Source organism: Callospermophilus lateralis, chromosome 6 (genome assembly GCF_048772815.1).
Source record: "Callospermophilus lateralis isolate mCalLat2 chromosome 6, mCalLat2.hap1, whole genome shotgun sequence".
NCBI lineage: Eukaryota > Metazoa > Chordata > Mammalia > Rodentia > Sciuridae > Callospermophilus > Callospermophilus lateralis.
The window spans coordinates 82,051,522-82,066,149 of NC_135310.1; the positions used below are offsets into that span (position 1 = coordinate 82,051,522).

At 31.2% G+C, this 14,628-nt stretch overlaps 1 protein-coding gene across 1 annotated transcript in view; it reads left to right on the plus strand.

Moving 5' to 3' along the window:
* Phip (PHIP subunit of CUL4-Ring ligase complex) overlaps positions 1–14,628 on the plus strand; it is a 127,061-nt gene that overhangs the window by 78,899 nt on the left and 33,534 nt on the right. Inside the window, exons 18-23 of the mRNA XM_076858473.2 lie at positions 693–830; positions 1,519–1,702; positions 5,290–5,407; positions 7,637–7,777; positions 9,395–9,471; positions 11,211–11,442. Coding sequence (XP_076714588.1) covers positions 693–830; positions 1,519–1,702; positions 5,290–5,407; positions 7,637–7,777; positions 9,395–9,471; positions 11,211–11,442 — 890 coding nt within the window. The remainder of the gene's footprint in view (positions 1–692; positions 831–1,518; positions 1,703–5,289; positions 5,408–7,636; positions 7,778–9,394; positions 9,472–11,210; positions 11,443–14,628) is intronic.

A 14,628-nucleotide genomic window follows, 5' to 3' on the forward strand; every position in this document is an offset into this window, starting at 1 on the left:
CTCTCCCCATACCCACCCTTTCTTAAGAATCTTATCACCCTCTTTATTTTAGCATCTTTCACAATGTTTATTTATCTGTAGATATATTACTTACTTTCTACATCTGGATGTTAGCTCCTGCAAGGTGAGGATCTTGACATCTCTTGTTCACCACTGTATCCCCAGTACTTACCATAGTTATAGCACAAAGTAGACAGTCAAAAATTTGTTGCATAAATGAAGCAGTAAAGTTGTTTTGAGAACATAGGTAATGAGATTTTTTTTTTTTAAGAAACTGTGCTCTAAATAGAAATTTTACTTTTGCCACTTCCTTGATGTATGAGTTTTAATAATTATTTTAGTTTTTGTTATCTTTAACGTAGAATTAATAATACATACTTGATTAAATTAACAATTATGAGTGCCTGGATGTTGGTAAATACATAGTAAAAGCAGTTATACTCACGCTAATCATTACCTTTAATGGACTAATATGGGGTTATGTATGTGTGCATGCATCTCTCACACACTCTTTCTCTCGATGTCTCTCTTTTTTCTTTCTTTCTTTGCTTTACTCTTAGCATTTATAGTTGTTAATTTTAGGTCTTTTAACCAAACAAAATTTACATTTAATTATAAATTCCAAGGTTGATGAGTAAAATGGTTTGAAGAGTTTCTGAAATATTCTTAATATCTTTGTGCTTATGTTATAGGATTAAACCAAGTTTTAAGTCAGCAAGCAAACCAGGAAATCAGTCCCCTGGACAGCATGATTCAAAGACTACAACAAGAACAAGACCTCAGACGTTCTGGTGAAGCAGGTATTGGTAACACCAGTCGCTTGAGTAGAGGTAAGCAAAAGTTCTATTTTAAGTGAAATATTTTAAATTCTGAAATATGTTAATCCATAAAATGAAATATTGGGCTGTCAAATGATCATGTTTTTGTACATAGTTTAATGTCCTGAAAATGTTCATAATATGAAGCTTTAAATTATAGATACTGATTTTTTTTAATGTGTGTATTTTTTCAAGTTTTCTGTAATAAAACATTAGAAATGAATGTTTTTTTTGTGGGGGGGGCAATGCTTTGGATTGAACACTTAGTCTTGCACATGCTGGGCAAGTGCCTTATTACTGAGCTATATTCCCAGCCACATTTTCAATAACTCATCACCCTTATTGTTGCTTTTTATAAAGCTTGAAAAAGCCAAAACAAATTACTGAACCATAAATGTCCTTCAGTTTGATTTTGCTTCTTATGAAGTAATGATTTTTACTTATAGTGCTTGGGTCTTAACAGTTCGTACTTAAGATTCATTGAATTAACAACTGAATAACCATAACCATATTTTGTTTTTATCAACCTTTTGTCTGTAATTTAGCTCCTGATTTAATAATTTAATTAGTGGCTATAATATTGTGTTTCATATGAACAATAGAACAATTTTGACTTTTTTTCTCCGTTTACAAACTAATGGAGAAGTATGACTAAATAGAACTTACCATACTAATTTTTTTTTTTTTTTTTTTAACTTAGGATCTGTAAGTTCTACCTCAGAGGTTCATTCACCACCAAATGTAGGACTAAGACGTAGTGGACAAATTGAAGGTGTACGGCAAATGCATAGCAATGCACCAAGAAGTGAGATAGCCACAGAGCGGGATCTTGTAGCATGGAGTCGAAGGGTGGTAGTGCCTGAGCTGTCAGCTGGTGTAGCCAGGTAAGGGAATTGTTAATTTGTATATACCATAGTTGCTTGCTTTCGTTTTGAATTATAGTCTTTAAAATATCTTTTCAGCCTTATAATTTTTTTAAACTTATCTGAAAAGCTAGTATTTTAAGCTATTTCTGACTGTAGAAAAATTTTTAAATATGTTCATTTCAGGAGTAAGTCATGTAAATGGTATGAGATGGAATGTGCCAAGATGAATGGAAGGAAAAACCCATTAATTTGAACTTACCAAACAGGAGATATTAAAATCTCCTGTTTGAGTAGCTTAAGATTGATATATAAAATAAATCTCAGTTTGTCTTATTTATATCTTAAACACATTTTATATACTTGTTATTATTTGGGGTTTTTAATGAATTTCACTAATTATATATATCATATTATTCAGAGGCATAAAGAAAAACCATTTGCTGGAAAATATATAACTATTTTGTATATCAAAATTTTTAAATTTTAAAATATGCATTTATGGATTAAAATTGATTTGACATAATCCTCTTCTCATACTGTGTATTATGGGGAACTAAAATATTTATGAATGAGGTCCTTATGAATCTAAGTTAATACTGGTATACTATAATTAAAAGTGTAATATTCTTTGAGAATTGGATTTTAAGACTTTCTAGTTCTTAAAATCAAAATATAATAGTAATTATATAGTTAACATTTTTAGATTTAATCATACAGGTTAAGCTTTTTGATTGGACAATACTTAGAATTTATTTGGGGATTTAGGATTAAATATCTACCTAAGATATAAATGTGAGTAGTAACTTACCTTATGATACAGATGTCCTTAATAAAAAGTTAACTAACTCATACATTTTTATTTTTAGTTGGCTCCTTTCCCAGTTTTTAATTCTGATGTTGAAAGGGGGTCTAATAAATAACGTCAACTTTTCAATACGAATTCTGAACTAACTGATAACTAATAGAGGCGAATAAGACACATGGGAAATCAGAATGTTACTTTTTATTTCTGGTACAGTTTTGAAGGATGTGATTTTTATTTGCAGGAGACTATGCTTCTTAATACTAAACCTGAAACATAAGTAGCCGATGGTCATCATATTTTTCTTCCTATGAGACATTTGGTTTATCTGTTTGTTTTGTACCAGGAATTGAACCCAGGGGCACTTAACCACTGAGCTACATCCCTAGCCCTTTTTTATTTTGAGACAGGGTCTTACTAAGATGTTGAGGCTGGCTTTGAACTTGTGATCCCCCTGCCTCAGCCTTCCAAACCACTGGGATTGTTTGCTTCTTAAAAGTGCAAAGCAGAATATATACATTGCAATTAGTTGCACAGGGCTGGGCCATCCTAATCTGGATTTTCCTTATAGAGCATACCAGTTAATTAGTAGATGCTTACCCTGGAGAGGAATGAGTAAAAAGGTATGATTGCTCACTTGCCTGAGGTTCTGCACATGGAAGGAAACTTGAGAAATAAAGATATTTCTCTTTAAATACTCTACCCTTTTATCTCTTTACCATTGTGTTTAACCATTAAGCCCAAGGTCAAGCAAGGCTCTGGCTTTCTCTTTAGAGGTTATTTTTAGTTTGGCCTTCCTAGATCTTGTCCCTAACACTTTCTTTGGGGATCTTTTAGAAATTGCCCCTGGTAGATAATTTAAAGTTTGATTCTAAAAGGCTCTTAAATAAACCAGACTAATTACTGTGAATAAAATTAAATACAAATATTTTTAAAAAGGGGCTAATATCTTTAACATTATAAATAACTCTTAAAGCTCAATAATAAATAATACAGTCCAGTCAGAAAATGGATAAAAGACATGAACAGACCTTTTACTTAAGAGAATAGCAAATAAACACCTGAAAAGATATTAAAGTCATTAGCTACTAAGGAAATTTTACTGCATAACCTATCTGGCTAAAATTTTTAGTGACAGCACCAAATGCTGGGGAAGATGTAGAGAACATTGGATTCCTTAAGAATTTTTTATGAGAATATAAAATGATAGAGCCTCGCTGGAAAACTGGTCAGCACTTTCTTAAAAACTGAAATATGCCTTGTAACCTAGCTGTTGCTTTCTTGTTACTGTATCCAAAAGAAATGAAAACTCATGTTCACACAATAACCTATATACAAGTATAAACAACTGTCTTTGTAAAAGCCCCAAAGCCAGGAAAAAGTTCAGATGTACTTCAGTGAGTACATGGTTTAATCAATTATACATCCACACTGTGGAATACTACCTTGGTGTAAAAAGGAAAAACCCATTGATACATAAAACAATCTTAAAAGATTGTATAGTATATGATTCCATTTATGGAGCATTTTTTAAGATTATGAAAGAGAGATGAAGAATAGATTTGTAGTTGCTAAGATTGTGGGGGGAGGAAGGGCTGAGGTGTGTTTGATTAAAAAAAAAAAAAAAAGGACACCTCAAGTAATCTTCCTGCTGATGGAAATGTTCTGTATATTGACTGGTGTGATGGATTTTCAAATGTACACTTATGATGAATTTTCATAGAACAAACACAAAGAAGTAAATAGAAATTAAAGTGAGAAATCTGAATAAGATTAGTGTGTTATCAGTATCAGCATTCTAGTTGTGCTATTATACTATAGTTTTGCAAGATTGAGGGGAACTGAATAAAGGATACAAGAAATATCTCTGAATTATTTCTTATAATTGTATCTGAATCTACGAGTATTTCAATAAAAAGTTTAATTAAAGAACAAAGAAAAGTTAAATCCAAAGCCTGTCATTTTCACAAGTTTAAAATTCACTCATTTTCCCTTTATAATTATGATGAGACACATTGGAAAAGTTGCTGTTAAGTAAAATAACATTGATATCTAGTCATAAAGTATCAGCAATATATAGGTGCTCTGCATTTGAATATTAAATCCTTTCCTATTATGAAAACTCCTGGGAGAATTGAAAGTTCAAAGATTCAATACCTTTGCACCTCAAAAACTTTGAAGTTGTAAGGAATTAAAGTGAAAAAATAACATTCTTGTCTCTGTGAGTTCAGATTTCATGAAATCAAAGTTTAGAATTAGTATCCCTCAACTTTTTCTGTTCAATTTCATCTTGATGCCTGGATAGAGTTTTTTTAGTAAGTCATGCCTAACTCGAGTCTCACTGGAAAGAAAATAATGTCTTTCAGAGCTTAAAGAGTTATATTAGTTCAACCTTAAGACTCTGTTGAACCTCAGTTTTAAGGATTCCAGCTATCTGTGTGGTGTACAAGATTATCAAAAATACAAATCCTATACTCAATTTAAAAAACAGAAAGTCCAGTTTCTAATCCTTAGGATACTTACCCTAAGAATAACTGTGGTCGCAGAATCTAATACTTGATTTGCCAAAGACCACAGCAGAAAAAGTTTTTCTTGTAGTCTACATCTTATCTTTCCAGTATGCCAGTCATTTAATGCTAGATGTCCTGAGCCTATGACTTAAGAATTTAAACTCAGAACTTTATCGCATGCTTCCATTCAGAAAGAAAATATGAGTAGCATTCTTTCTCTAAAAGCTAACATTCCTTTTGGGGGAAAATCAGTTGCGAAATTAACATGTATAGTTTTTAATATTCTCTTTCAGTCGGCAGGAAGAATGGCGAACTGCAAAGGGAGAAGAAGAAATAAAGACTTATAGGTCAGAAGAAAAAAGGAAACACTTAACTGTTGCAAAAGAGAATAAAATACTTAGTGTTTCAAAGGTAAATATTAATTGCTTTGATGTTTAATAATTTGCTCTGTAAGTATGATGACCTTTTTTTTTTAATTTGTTGTTTTTAGATATATAGGGTGTATTTTGACACATCATACTTACATGGAGTGCAGCCCATTCCATTTTTTTTCCCATTCTTGTGTTTGTACGTAATGGGGAGTTATACTGGTGATGACTATTTTAAGACCCCCCTTTTCAATCACAAATGTTAATACTCTAAATGGGATAATTAATGAAATAAAATTATGTAGTTAAACTCCTGATTATCTCTTTGTATCTATGGTTTATCATTTAATTTTTTTAATTCTACATTTCCTGCCTTCTAACATGCCATTTCTTCAAATGCCAATTTGTATATATACTCATTAAATCTAATAAATTATAATCTGCCTAAACATGAGCTCTTTAGTTCAGTCTTGCCTGCATACTCTAGAGCAATGTTTTGGTTTTTTTTCTTTGTTATATCTTTTTGTTTTCACTTATTTGTTATTGTAAATAATCGCATCTGCTAATACTGCCATAAAAGTTCTTAGTTTTCCCATTAAGAGGGGCGGATTGTCCCTCTTTTTCTGCCAGGTTCTCTGTTATCCTACTCTGGCAAAATTTTTGGATCCAATGAATTTCAGTTGGTCATACCCTAATCAGAGAGAGATGTAAGTACTTTATTGTCAAGGAATCATAAGAATCTATTGTCCTGCCTACTTTGCCCTTAGTTAGCTTGAAAATCTTTGAGTCTAAAGTCATGGGAAATTATATGAAACCTTAAGTCCAAGTTACCACCTAAAGAACAAAGTTAACTGATTTTCTGACCCAGCTCACAGTGACTTAGTTTAATTGGAAATATATCAAAATTTTAAAGTGAATAATCCAGACCTCGTATGGCACCCTAATTGTTGAGGACTGGAATTTTTTCATTTTTTTGATATTCCTGGATTTGACTCAGGTCTCAAACTACCAACATCCTCCTTTAAGGTCATAGGATGGATGATCAAGAGGGGAAGTTGCAAAGGGCCATGTGTGTTCTCCTGAGGAAGGCTCTTTGATGTTGCTCAGTAATATTGTACCAGATTCCTCATTGGCCAAAAGTGTAGCCACATGATAGCCCAATAAATAAAGCAAATTGTTTTTGTTTTTTTGTTTGTGGGAAAGGGAAAGAAGTAATATTGGTTCATGGCTGGCTTTCTCCTTCACTGCATCATGTATTGAGGCATTTAAAATGTTTATGTTCTTTGATTTGGAATTTATGTTTTAGAAGTAGGTATTATGGATAAAGCTTTAAAAAATCAGTAAGAATTTTTAATGACACAGATTTGAGTAAGTAGAAATGTTTGTTATATGAAAGAAAAAAGATATATTAAATTCTTAAAAGTGGATTGGTCAAAATTAGTCACATTGTCATTGAACATTATTTTCTTTTTATACCTTTATATATTTCCTATATATTTCCCAAAATTTCTACAAAATTATGAAACCATTTAGTAATTCTTTTACAGATGATCTATGTGGAGTAAATCTTGTATCCTTGTATATGAATATTTATTTCATTCTCAGTTGTGATAGTATTTTTTTTTAACTTCAAGACTGATTGATTTTTTTTCCATAATTTTCTACAAAACTCTACTTATATATTTCATGGATATGTTACTTTCTTATTTGCCTTTGAGATTGCTTTATTAACTTATTTTTTCAGATGCATATTCTTGTTTGTTGAGTTAATCTCTGTCACTGTGTGGATTTTGTCAGGTGTTTCATTATTGCTTGTTTTCTCATCTATGACAGATGACCTCTCGGATTTATCTCCAGTAAAAGAAACATAGACAGGATAGTTTTGTTTTTTTAAATCACTGTTTTGTTTTCCATTTGGCCTCTGCCTGTTATATGTGCCCCATAGTCCATTGTTCTTTTTTTTAAAATCAGTTCTATAGATTTGGTGTAAGTACAAAATAAAGAGTTCATTGTTTGTCTTAGTCTTATATCATGAATCTTCACATCACTTACTTGGAAAAAAGATATTTTAAACTTATTAATTAGCAAGTAAATTTCAGTGTATTGTCTTGTGATTTAACTTGATGTATGTTGAAATATAGTTCATACTATAATCTAGTCCATTTCCATGATATATATGAATGAGTTCTTTAATAATGAAAAAATGAACTTTTAAATTAAGAAGTCTATTCTTTAAGCTTACTGTGAATAAATTTCTTTTTATTTTTTTTAGAATCATGCTCATGAGCATCTCCTGGATCTTGGGGAATCCAAAAAGCAACAAGCAAATCAACATAATTATCGTACAAGATCTGCACTGGAAGAGACTCCTAGACCATTGGAGGAGATAGAAAATGGCACTAGTTCTTCAGATGTAAGATCTCAGCACTTTGATAACTTTCATGACTGACTTCTAGGCATGGCATATATATATTCATAATCTTAAATCCATAAAACAAATCACATTATATATGAGTTCTGAGGTTCAAAGGTGTTTAGAGTTCAGATCCACCTAACTATTAAATGGTATAGCTGGGATTAAATGCAGGTTCCCTTTACTTTAATACCAAACTTTTAAAATAATACCATGATGCACTTGTATAATGTAACTATAAGAATGAATCAATAGGTTTTTGATAGTTTTGGTTAGTTTTTAAGTACGGTAACTGTTTAAAGCCTTGTTGGTGTATGTGTGCATGTATATTTTTTTTAGTATTCGTCATTTATAATTGCATCCATAAATTTGTCCCTTCTAAAATATACATTCTCTTAGCAAAGGCAATCAGTTTGTAGTCATAAAACCAATCTTATTTAGTACTTAAAACCATGTCCTTAACCTTTCTTCCCTCATCATCACTTCTCTTCCCCTTTAATTAAGTCAGGGTTTCAGAGATGTTAACAGCTATTCACTTTTGGAGCAGTGTTTTATCAAGTGGTGTTAGACATTATGAGAATTCTCTAAGTATATTTTCTATGAACAGGGCAAGCTGTGAACAGTGGCATGGACCTGTAATTTTCAGAACTCTTTGGAATTGTCCTAATTCACATTTTTCATTAAGACGTCAAAATGGGAAAACTTTCCTCCAAAATATATCATTTTATTTAAATCACAAATGAATAATACATCTCATTATCCTCTTGAAGAATGGTCCAAATATGCATACCAAGTTTTAACTGTGAACCATAATAGAAAGTTGTCTTAGCTTTGGAATAAAATGATCTGGCTTCAAATTAAGCCTTACTGCTTACTAGTTGTGCTGCCTTGGGCAAATTTCTTAACCTTTCTAAGCTTTAATTTCTTATATCAAAGCTGCTTCTTACCACCAACACAGTTTTGTTGAGACAGAATGGGATGATATAGACAAAAGTGCTTAGAGTCATTTCTGACATACAGTAAAAGCTTAATAAATATGAAGGGCTATTGTTATTGGAGCATAAAGTTTATTTGAGCAAAGAAGTTATATAAGATTTTGTGACCAAAAACCTGACTTTTTTTGAAGAAAATGCCTTCACTAATTAATGTTTACTAAGGAGAAGTAATGTCTTGCTATTTTTTAATCTTTTTCCATTTGGATAAGAGATGGATTATCCTGTTTTGTATGATAAAACTATTTTAATAATAATAGGCAAAACATAATGTGCCTAACTTTAATGTTATGAAAGTATATACAGAAAAAAAGTCTTAATTTTTTAAAGGCCCAGAAAATAGAAATTAATTTCAAATATAAACTGGAATTTGATATCTTTCAATTTAGAAGATATGAAGCTTTTTTAAAATGTTAATTATCTGAGAGTTGTCTGAATCTAGTATTATTATTGAGTATTATGTCTTCATATACATTAATTGTCTTACTTTTTTGAGTAAAATTAAGCTGTGTTAAGGTTTTAATTTAAATATTCCAACATCATTAGTATTTTGTCATTGATATTCTATAATCACAGTATGTTATTTTCTAAAATGATTTAATAAAATATGTCTTCAATGTCTTAGGAAGGTGAAGTGGTTGCTGTCAGTGGTGGAACTTCTGAAGAAGACGAGAGAGCATGGCACAGTGATGGCAGTTCTAGGTAAATGAATTTTGATTTCTCCAAATATTATTATAAAATCACTAGAAAGCTGTAAAATTTTTTCCCATTAGCAGGACATTTCAAAAACTAAAAGTTTTCTTCAAAGATTCTTTCAGTTTTTCAAAATTTAGGAAATTTTTTTCTTTTTCTATTTTCTCTATAGAAATATTTTTTTGGAAAGTGCAATTAGATATGCAAAATGATCCATTTAACTGCCTACTTGGTATTGTATTTTCTGAAATCTATTATGTATAATCTGAATTGTATGCCAGTTTTTAATTATTAATTTTTGTTTTGTTTGTACCAGGCGTTGAACTCATTGGCACTCAACCACTGAGCCACATCCCCAGCCTTTTTTTGTATTTTATTTAGAGACAGGGTTTCACTGAGTTGCCTAGCACCTCATCATTGCTGAGGCTGGCTTTGAACTAACAATCCTCCTGCCTCTGCCTCCTGAGCTGCTGGGATTACAGGATGTGCCATTGCACCCGGCTTATTACTGATTTTAAGACATGTTTAAGCATAAAATTATGAAAGTAACAAGATCTTATAGAGTTAACTATCTTATATGATGGGATTTATTGAATACTATCAATAAATTCTCTTCTAGCAATAGGAATAAGCTTTTTTCTATTATTTGCATCTCATTTGATCATGTAAGTGAGGATTGCTTTGATATTGGTGGTTCACATTGTTAAAGGACTGATGGCCACAACTGACCTTGTAAGACAAGAAGGAATAAATGCTTGGAGAATGATAATTATTCCCACCTCGATGGCTCTTAAAATAAAAGTGCCAAGAGAAGCATTAAGTGGAAGCTATAAGAGTTACTTTTATTAATCCTAGAATTGAGGACTTTCCAATTTCCACAGTAGTGACTCCACAGATGCATGTGGTTATATCTAACCTGTGTTTGAAACATTTCAGTAAAGGAAATTTTTTGCTTTGTTTTTGCTCAGCAATGCAAATGAATATCTCAAACCAAACATAGTGTATTGTATTGAGTGCTTTTGGCTTTAGCAGTTGAGGACATTTTTTGTAGTCTGGCATTTGTAGTTATACTGGCAGAAGATACTCTGTAAGAGCTGAGTACTGCTGAGGAGCAACTTGAGATTTGGAATGTGCCATTTATAGTGGCAAAGAGTGGACTCAATGTAAATAAAATGCTCATGAATAAACTGAGGCAAGCCTGTTTTAGAATATAGTATCTGGAAACATTTTTTATTTAAATTCTTAAAAATCATTTTAAATTTCATAATGAAATCATACTAAAAATATTTTAGTTATGATTTTTACCTGGGATGATTTTTATAAAATTATTCAAAACGAAGTAGTTAAATATTCTCACATACTAAAATTAAAACAGAAGATAACATAACTAGATTATTTTGCCATAACATCACTTTAGTAAGACAGATCTAAAAGGTAATAGAAAAGAAATGGCAAATATGGTACATAAGTAACACCTATATTTCTCTGAATCATAGCATGCTTTGAAGCATAAGATGTTCCTAAAATGTAGGGAGGTAGAATAATCTTACCTACATGAAATATCATTTCTTCACATGCAAAGTAAAGAAATTTTGAAGATAATTTGAAAATTAAGAAAATATTTTAGAATCTTTAAGTGTGTACTATTCTGTTATTCCTTTTTCTCTTATAATCTTTCCCTTTTTATTAAGCAAAGTCTTAAACTATATGCTCTGTTTATATTTTGGAAATCCCTTCTTTTTTCTTAGTGACTACTCCAGTGATTATTCTGACTGGACAGCAGATGCAGGAATTAATTTACAACCACCAAAGAAAGTTCCCAAGCATAAAACCAAGAAAGCAGAAAGCAGTTCAGATGATGAAGAGGAATCAGAAAAACAGAAGCAAAAACATATTAAAAAGGAAAAGAAAAAAGTAAATGAAGAAAAAGATGGAGCAACATCACCAAAGAAAAAGAAACCCAAAGAAAGAAAACAAAAGGTTGATTTTAGAAATTGTAAATTTGTGTTTTCCTTTATGAAAATTACTTAAAGTATGCATTTTTAAAGCGTAGTTGAACTTAAATATCATGAATCTTAATGATTTCTGTTAGCAAGTAATAATAGAAAATACTCAGATGTATAAAGTATACTAAAATACATCTAGGTTACACAAGTTTTTAGATGTTTAACATGTAATAGGGTTTACTCACAAATATAAGTAAATATTGAGCATTTAATTTTAATACAGGAACAGATTTTTTTCTTGATAATCTGATGGGACTTATTTATATATTTTTGTAAAAAACAGTTGCTCTAAAACAAAGTATATTTCTACTTAATTGAATTCATGTTTAACCACTCTAATTGTTCTTGCTAAAAATAAACAAATTCTAGGGAAAACATCACATAATAAAAAACAAAACTTGTTATAGTTGACCACAAAGCAAATATGAATTCAATGCTGAATTTTTAAAATAGGCTTGTTGTAACAAGTCTTCATTAACTTACCTAATGTGTGAGCCATAATTTTTTCGTCCTCAGGTGAGAGTAGTATTGATTTGTTAAGTCTGGATAATTCGAGAGAGAGCAAAGAAAGTAAAAAAAAAAAAAAGGAAAAAAAATGATCTCCTCTTATGGAGTTGAAATTCTCTAACCAGGGAATGAATATAGCGACTGTTTTAATTTTTGTTCCAAAGTACATGTAGTATGAGGGCCATGTTATCTGCTTTCTAAAATACTATAATAGAGAATCATATTTGGTTGAGTTTGTATTTATTTCAGCTTTATAATTATGAATTACTTTAATCTGGATTCCATAGCTACTATTTTTGTCACTTTCTTTGTTCTTTGTTAGGGCAATCTTTACTGAAGAGAATGCCACATTTGCCCATAGGTTTATTTGTTTGTTTGTTTGTTTTGTATTTGTGAGTGATGATAAATATATTCTGAGTGGTTGTTTTATGTGATAGATTGGTTAATGAAATTGATTTAGCCATGTGTCTGTCTATTAAGGTAAATAATCTTTTTCATCAGTTTTGATGAACTTTTGAGATCTGCCAGTAATATATCACAGAAAGAATGTAATTCTTTGGTTCCAAGAGCACAGGTTGCATTATCTGGTCTTAGTTTGATAGTTATCCACAAACTAATATTGTGGTTTCCTTCATGCATGGTCACATTTGAATCTTCTGTTTACTGTTTGGCATATTTTCATTTCACTGTTTTGCTGTGACAAAGTATCATGACAGGAGCTGTACATGGAACACACTTTATTAAGGTTAAGATGCTATAGCTTATTGTCTTGAGTTTGAATTTTCACATGTCTACCAGTACATCCGCAATAGATGGCACTATTTTATTACTTAATCTTTAACTTAAATAACACAATAGTATTTCTATTTATTTTTACATATTTACTTTTGAGGTGGAGTCTTGCTATGTTGCCAAAACTAGGCTTGAATTGGCAATCCTATCAGCCTCTATAACTAGTTGGGATTATAGGTGTGTGCCACCAGGCCTGGCTTAGTATTTCCCTTATGCAGAATTACAGAGTTAAGAAGTAATGTTATTACATGTGTGAACAAACAAAAATATTTTCCCATAAGGCTAATTCTTTTATAATTAAGCAAAAAAGGGAGGGGTAATAGAAAATAATAATTAAAACTAAAATTCTTCAGAAAAGTAGTAAACATATCTTAGGTGATGTACTCACATAACATATACATCTATTTCTCATGTCATTTGGAGCTCTGTATATTAAGTCAATAAATATTTATTACAGTTTATAAAATAATATGATTTAAAAGAAAATGTAAAACATAGTGCTTATTCCAAAAATTATGTGGCCTGAACAAGATGTTTCAGTGCCCTTAGATAAAAATAGAGGAAATGTTATGTTGTCTAATAATATATTTCATTGAGAGATTTATTATAGAGATAACTCAAAAATTGAATGGGAGCATGTTTTTAAAAAAAAAAAACAACAACAAGGTTTTAATATTTTTTTTGTTATAGGTGACACCTTTATTTATTAATTTTTATGTGGTGCTGAGGATCGAACCCAGTGCCTCATACATGTGAGGCAAGTGCTCTGTCACCTGAGCCACAATCCCAGCCCAAATGGGAACATCTTAATGTTAGGGTTTCAGAGAAGATCTCCTAGAATAAAAAAGATTTGAGTTGGGCTTAGAAGAATTTCCATGAATGAAGAAGATAAGAAATCAGTTAACTATACCTCCCCAAGTAAGAAAATCTCAAATCATGAAGCTGGAAAATTTGAGAAATACTCTATTTTAGCACCACACACCGGCATTAAAGTCTTCAACACATATGCCTTTAGGGAACATTTAAGATCCAAACCATTACAGGGTCTAACTGTTTACAAATCATATAACTGTTTGGATATGATTTGACTTAATAATGTATCTCAAATCTCGTATATGCAAAACTTAACTTCCCAAGCTTTCTTCTCAAATATGCTCTATTCCACCATCACACTGATGACAACTCCTGTCTTTTGAGTTTTTTTATTCCAAGATTTCTAAAGTTATCCTTAATTCCCTTTTTTTTTTTTTTCCTGTTATGTTCAACATCCATTGTATCAGGGAATTAATCTGCCCTGTCTTCTAAATTTATTCAGTATTTAACTGTTTTGCATCACTTTCACTGTTATTACACTGGTGCAAGCCTCCATGAACTATTGTGTTACTACAATAGCCTCCCATCTGTTTTTCTGCTTCTACCCCTTTTTTTCTAGGTCTAGTCTCTAAAGCAGGGGATGATAAACTTTTCCATATAAGGCCAGCTACTTCACCTTTACAGACTTATAGCAGCCATAAATAATACATGAATGAATGCGTACAGCTGTATTCTGATAAAGCTTGATTTATAAAAACAGTTGGCAAACTGAATTTGGACTGTGAACCATGACTTGCCAATCCCTGTTTTAATGAGTACATAGTTAAGTTCTTCTACCTAAAATTCTCTACCTACAATTCTCTCATCTCCCATATAGGAAGTATGAAAGACCTTTACTTCTCCCTTATTCTCCAAGATGAGAATGCTCCTGATGTGTTTGAGAATCATGGTAGTGTGATTAATAAAAAGAGGAAAATGTGTAATGGGAAACAATTATAGTAGTATCTGGCAGTACTGGGCATGGTGATGTGCACTAAGTTCCCAGTTA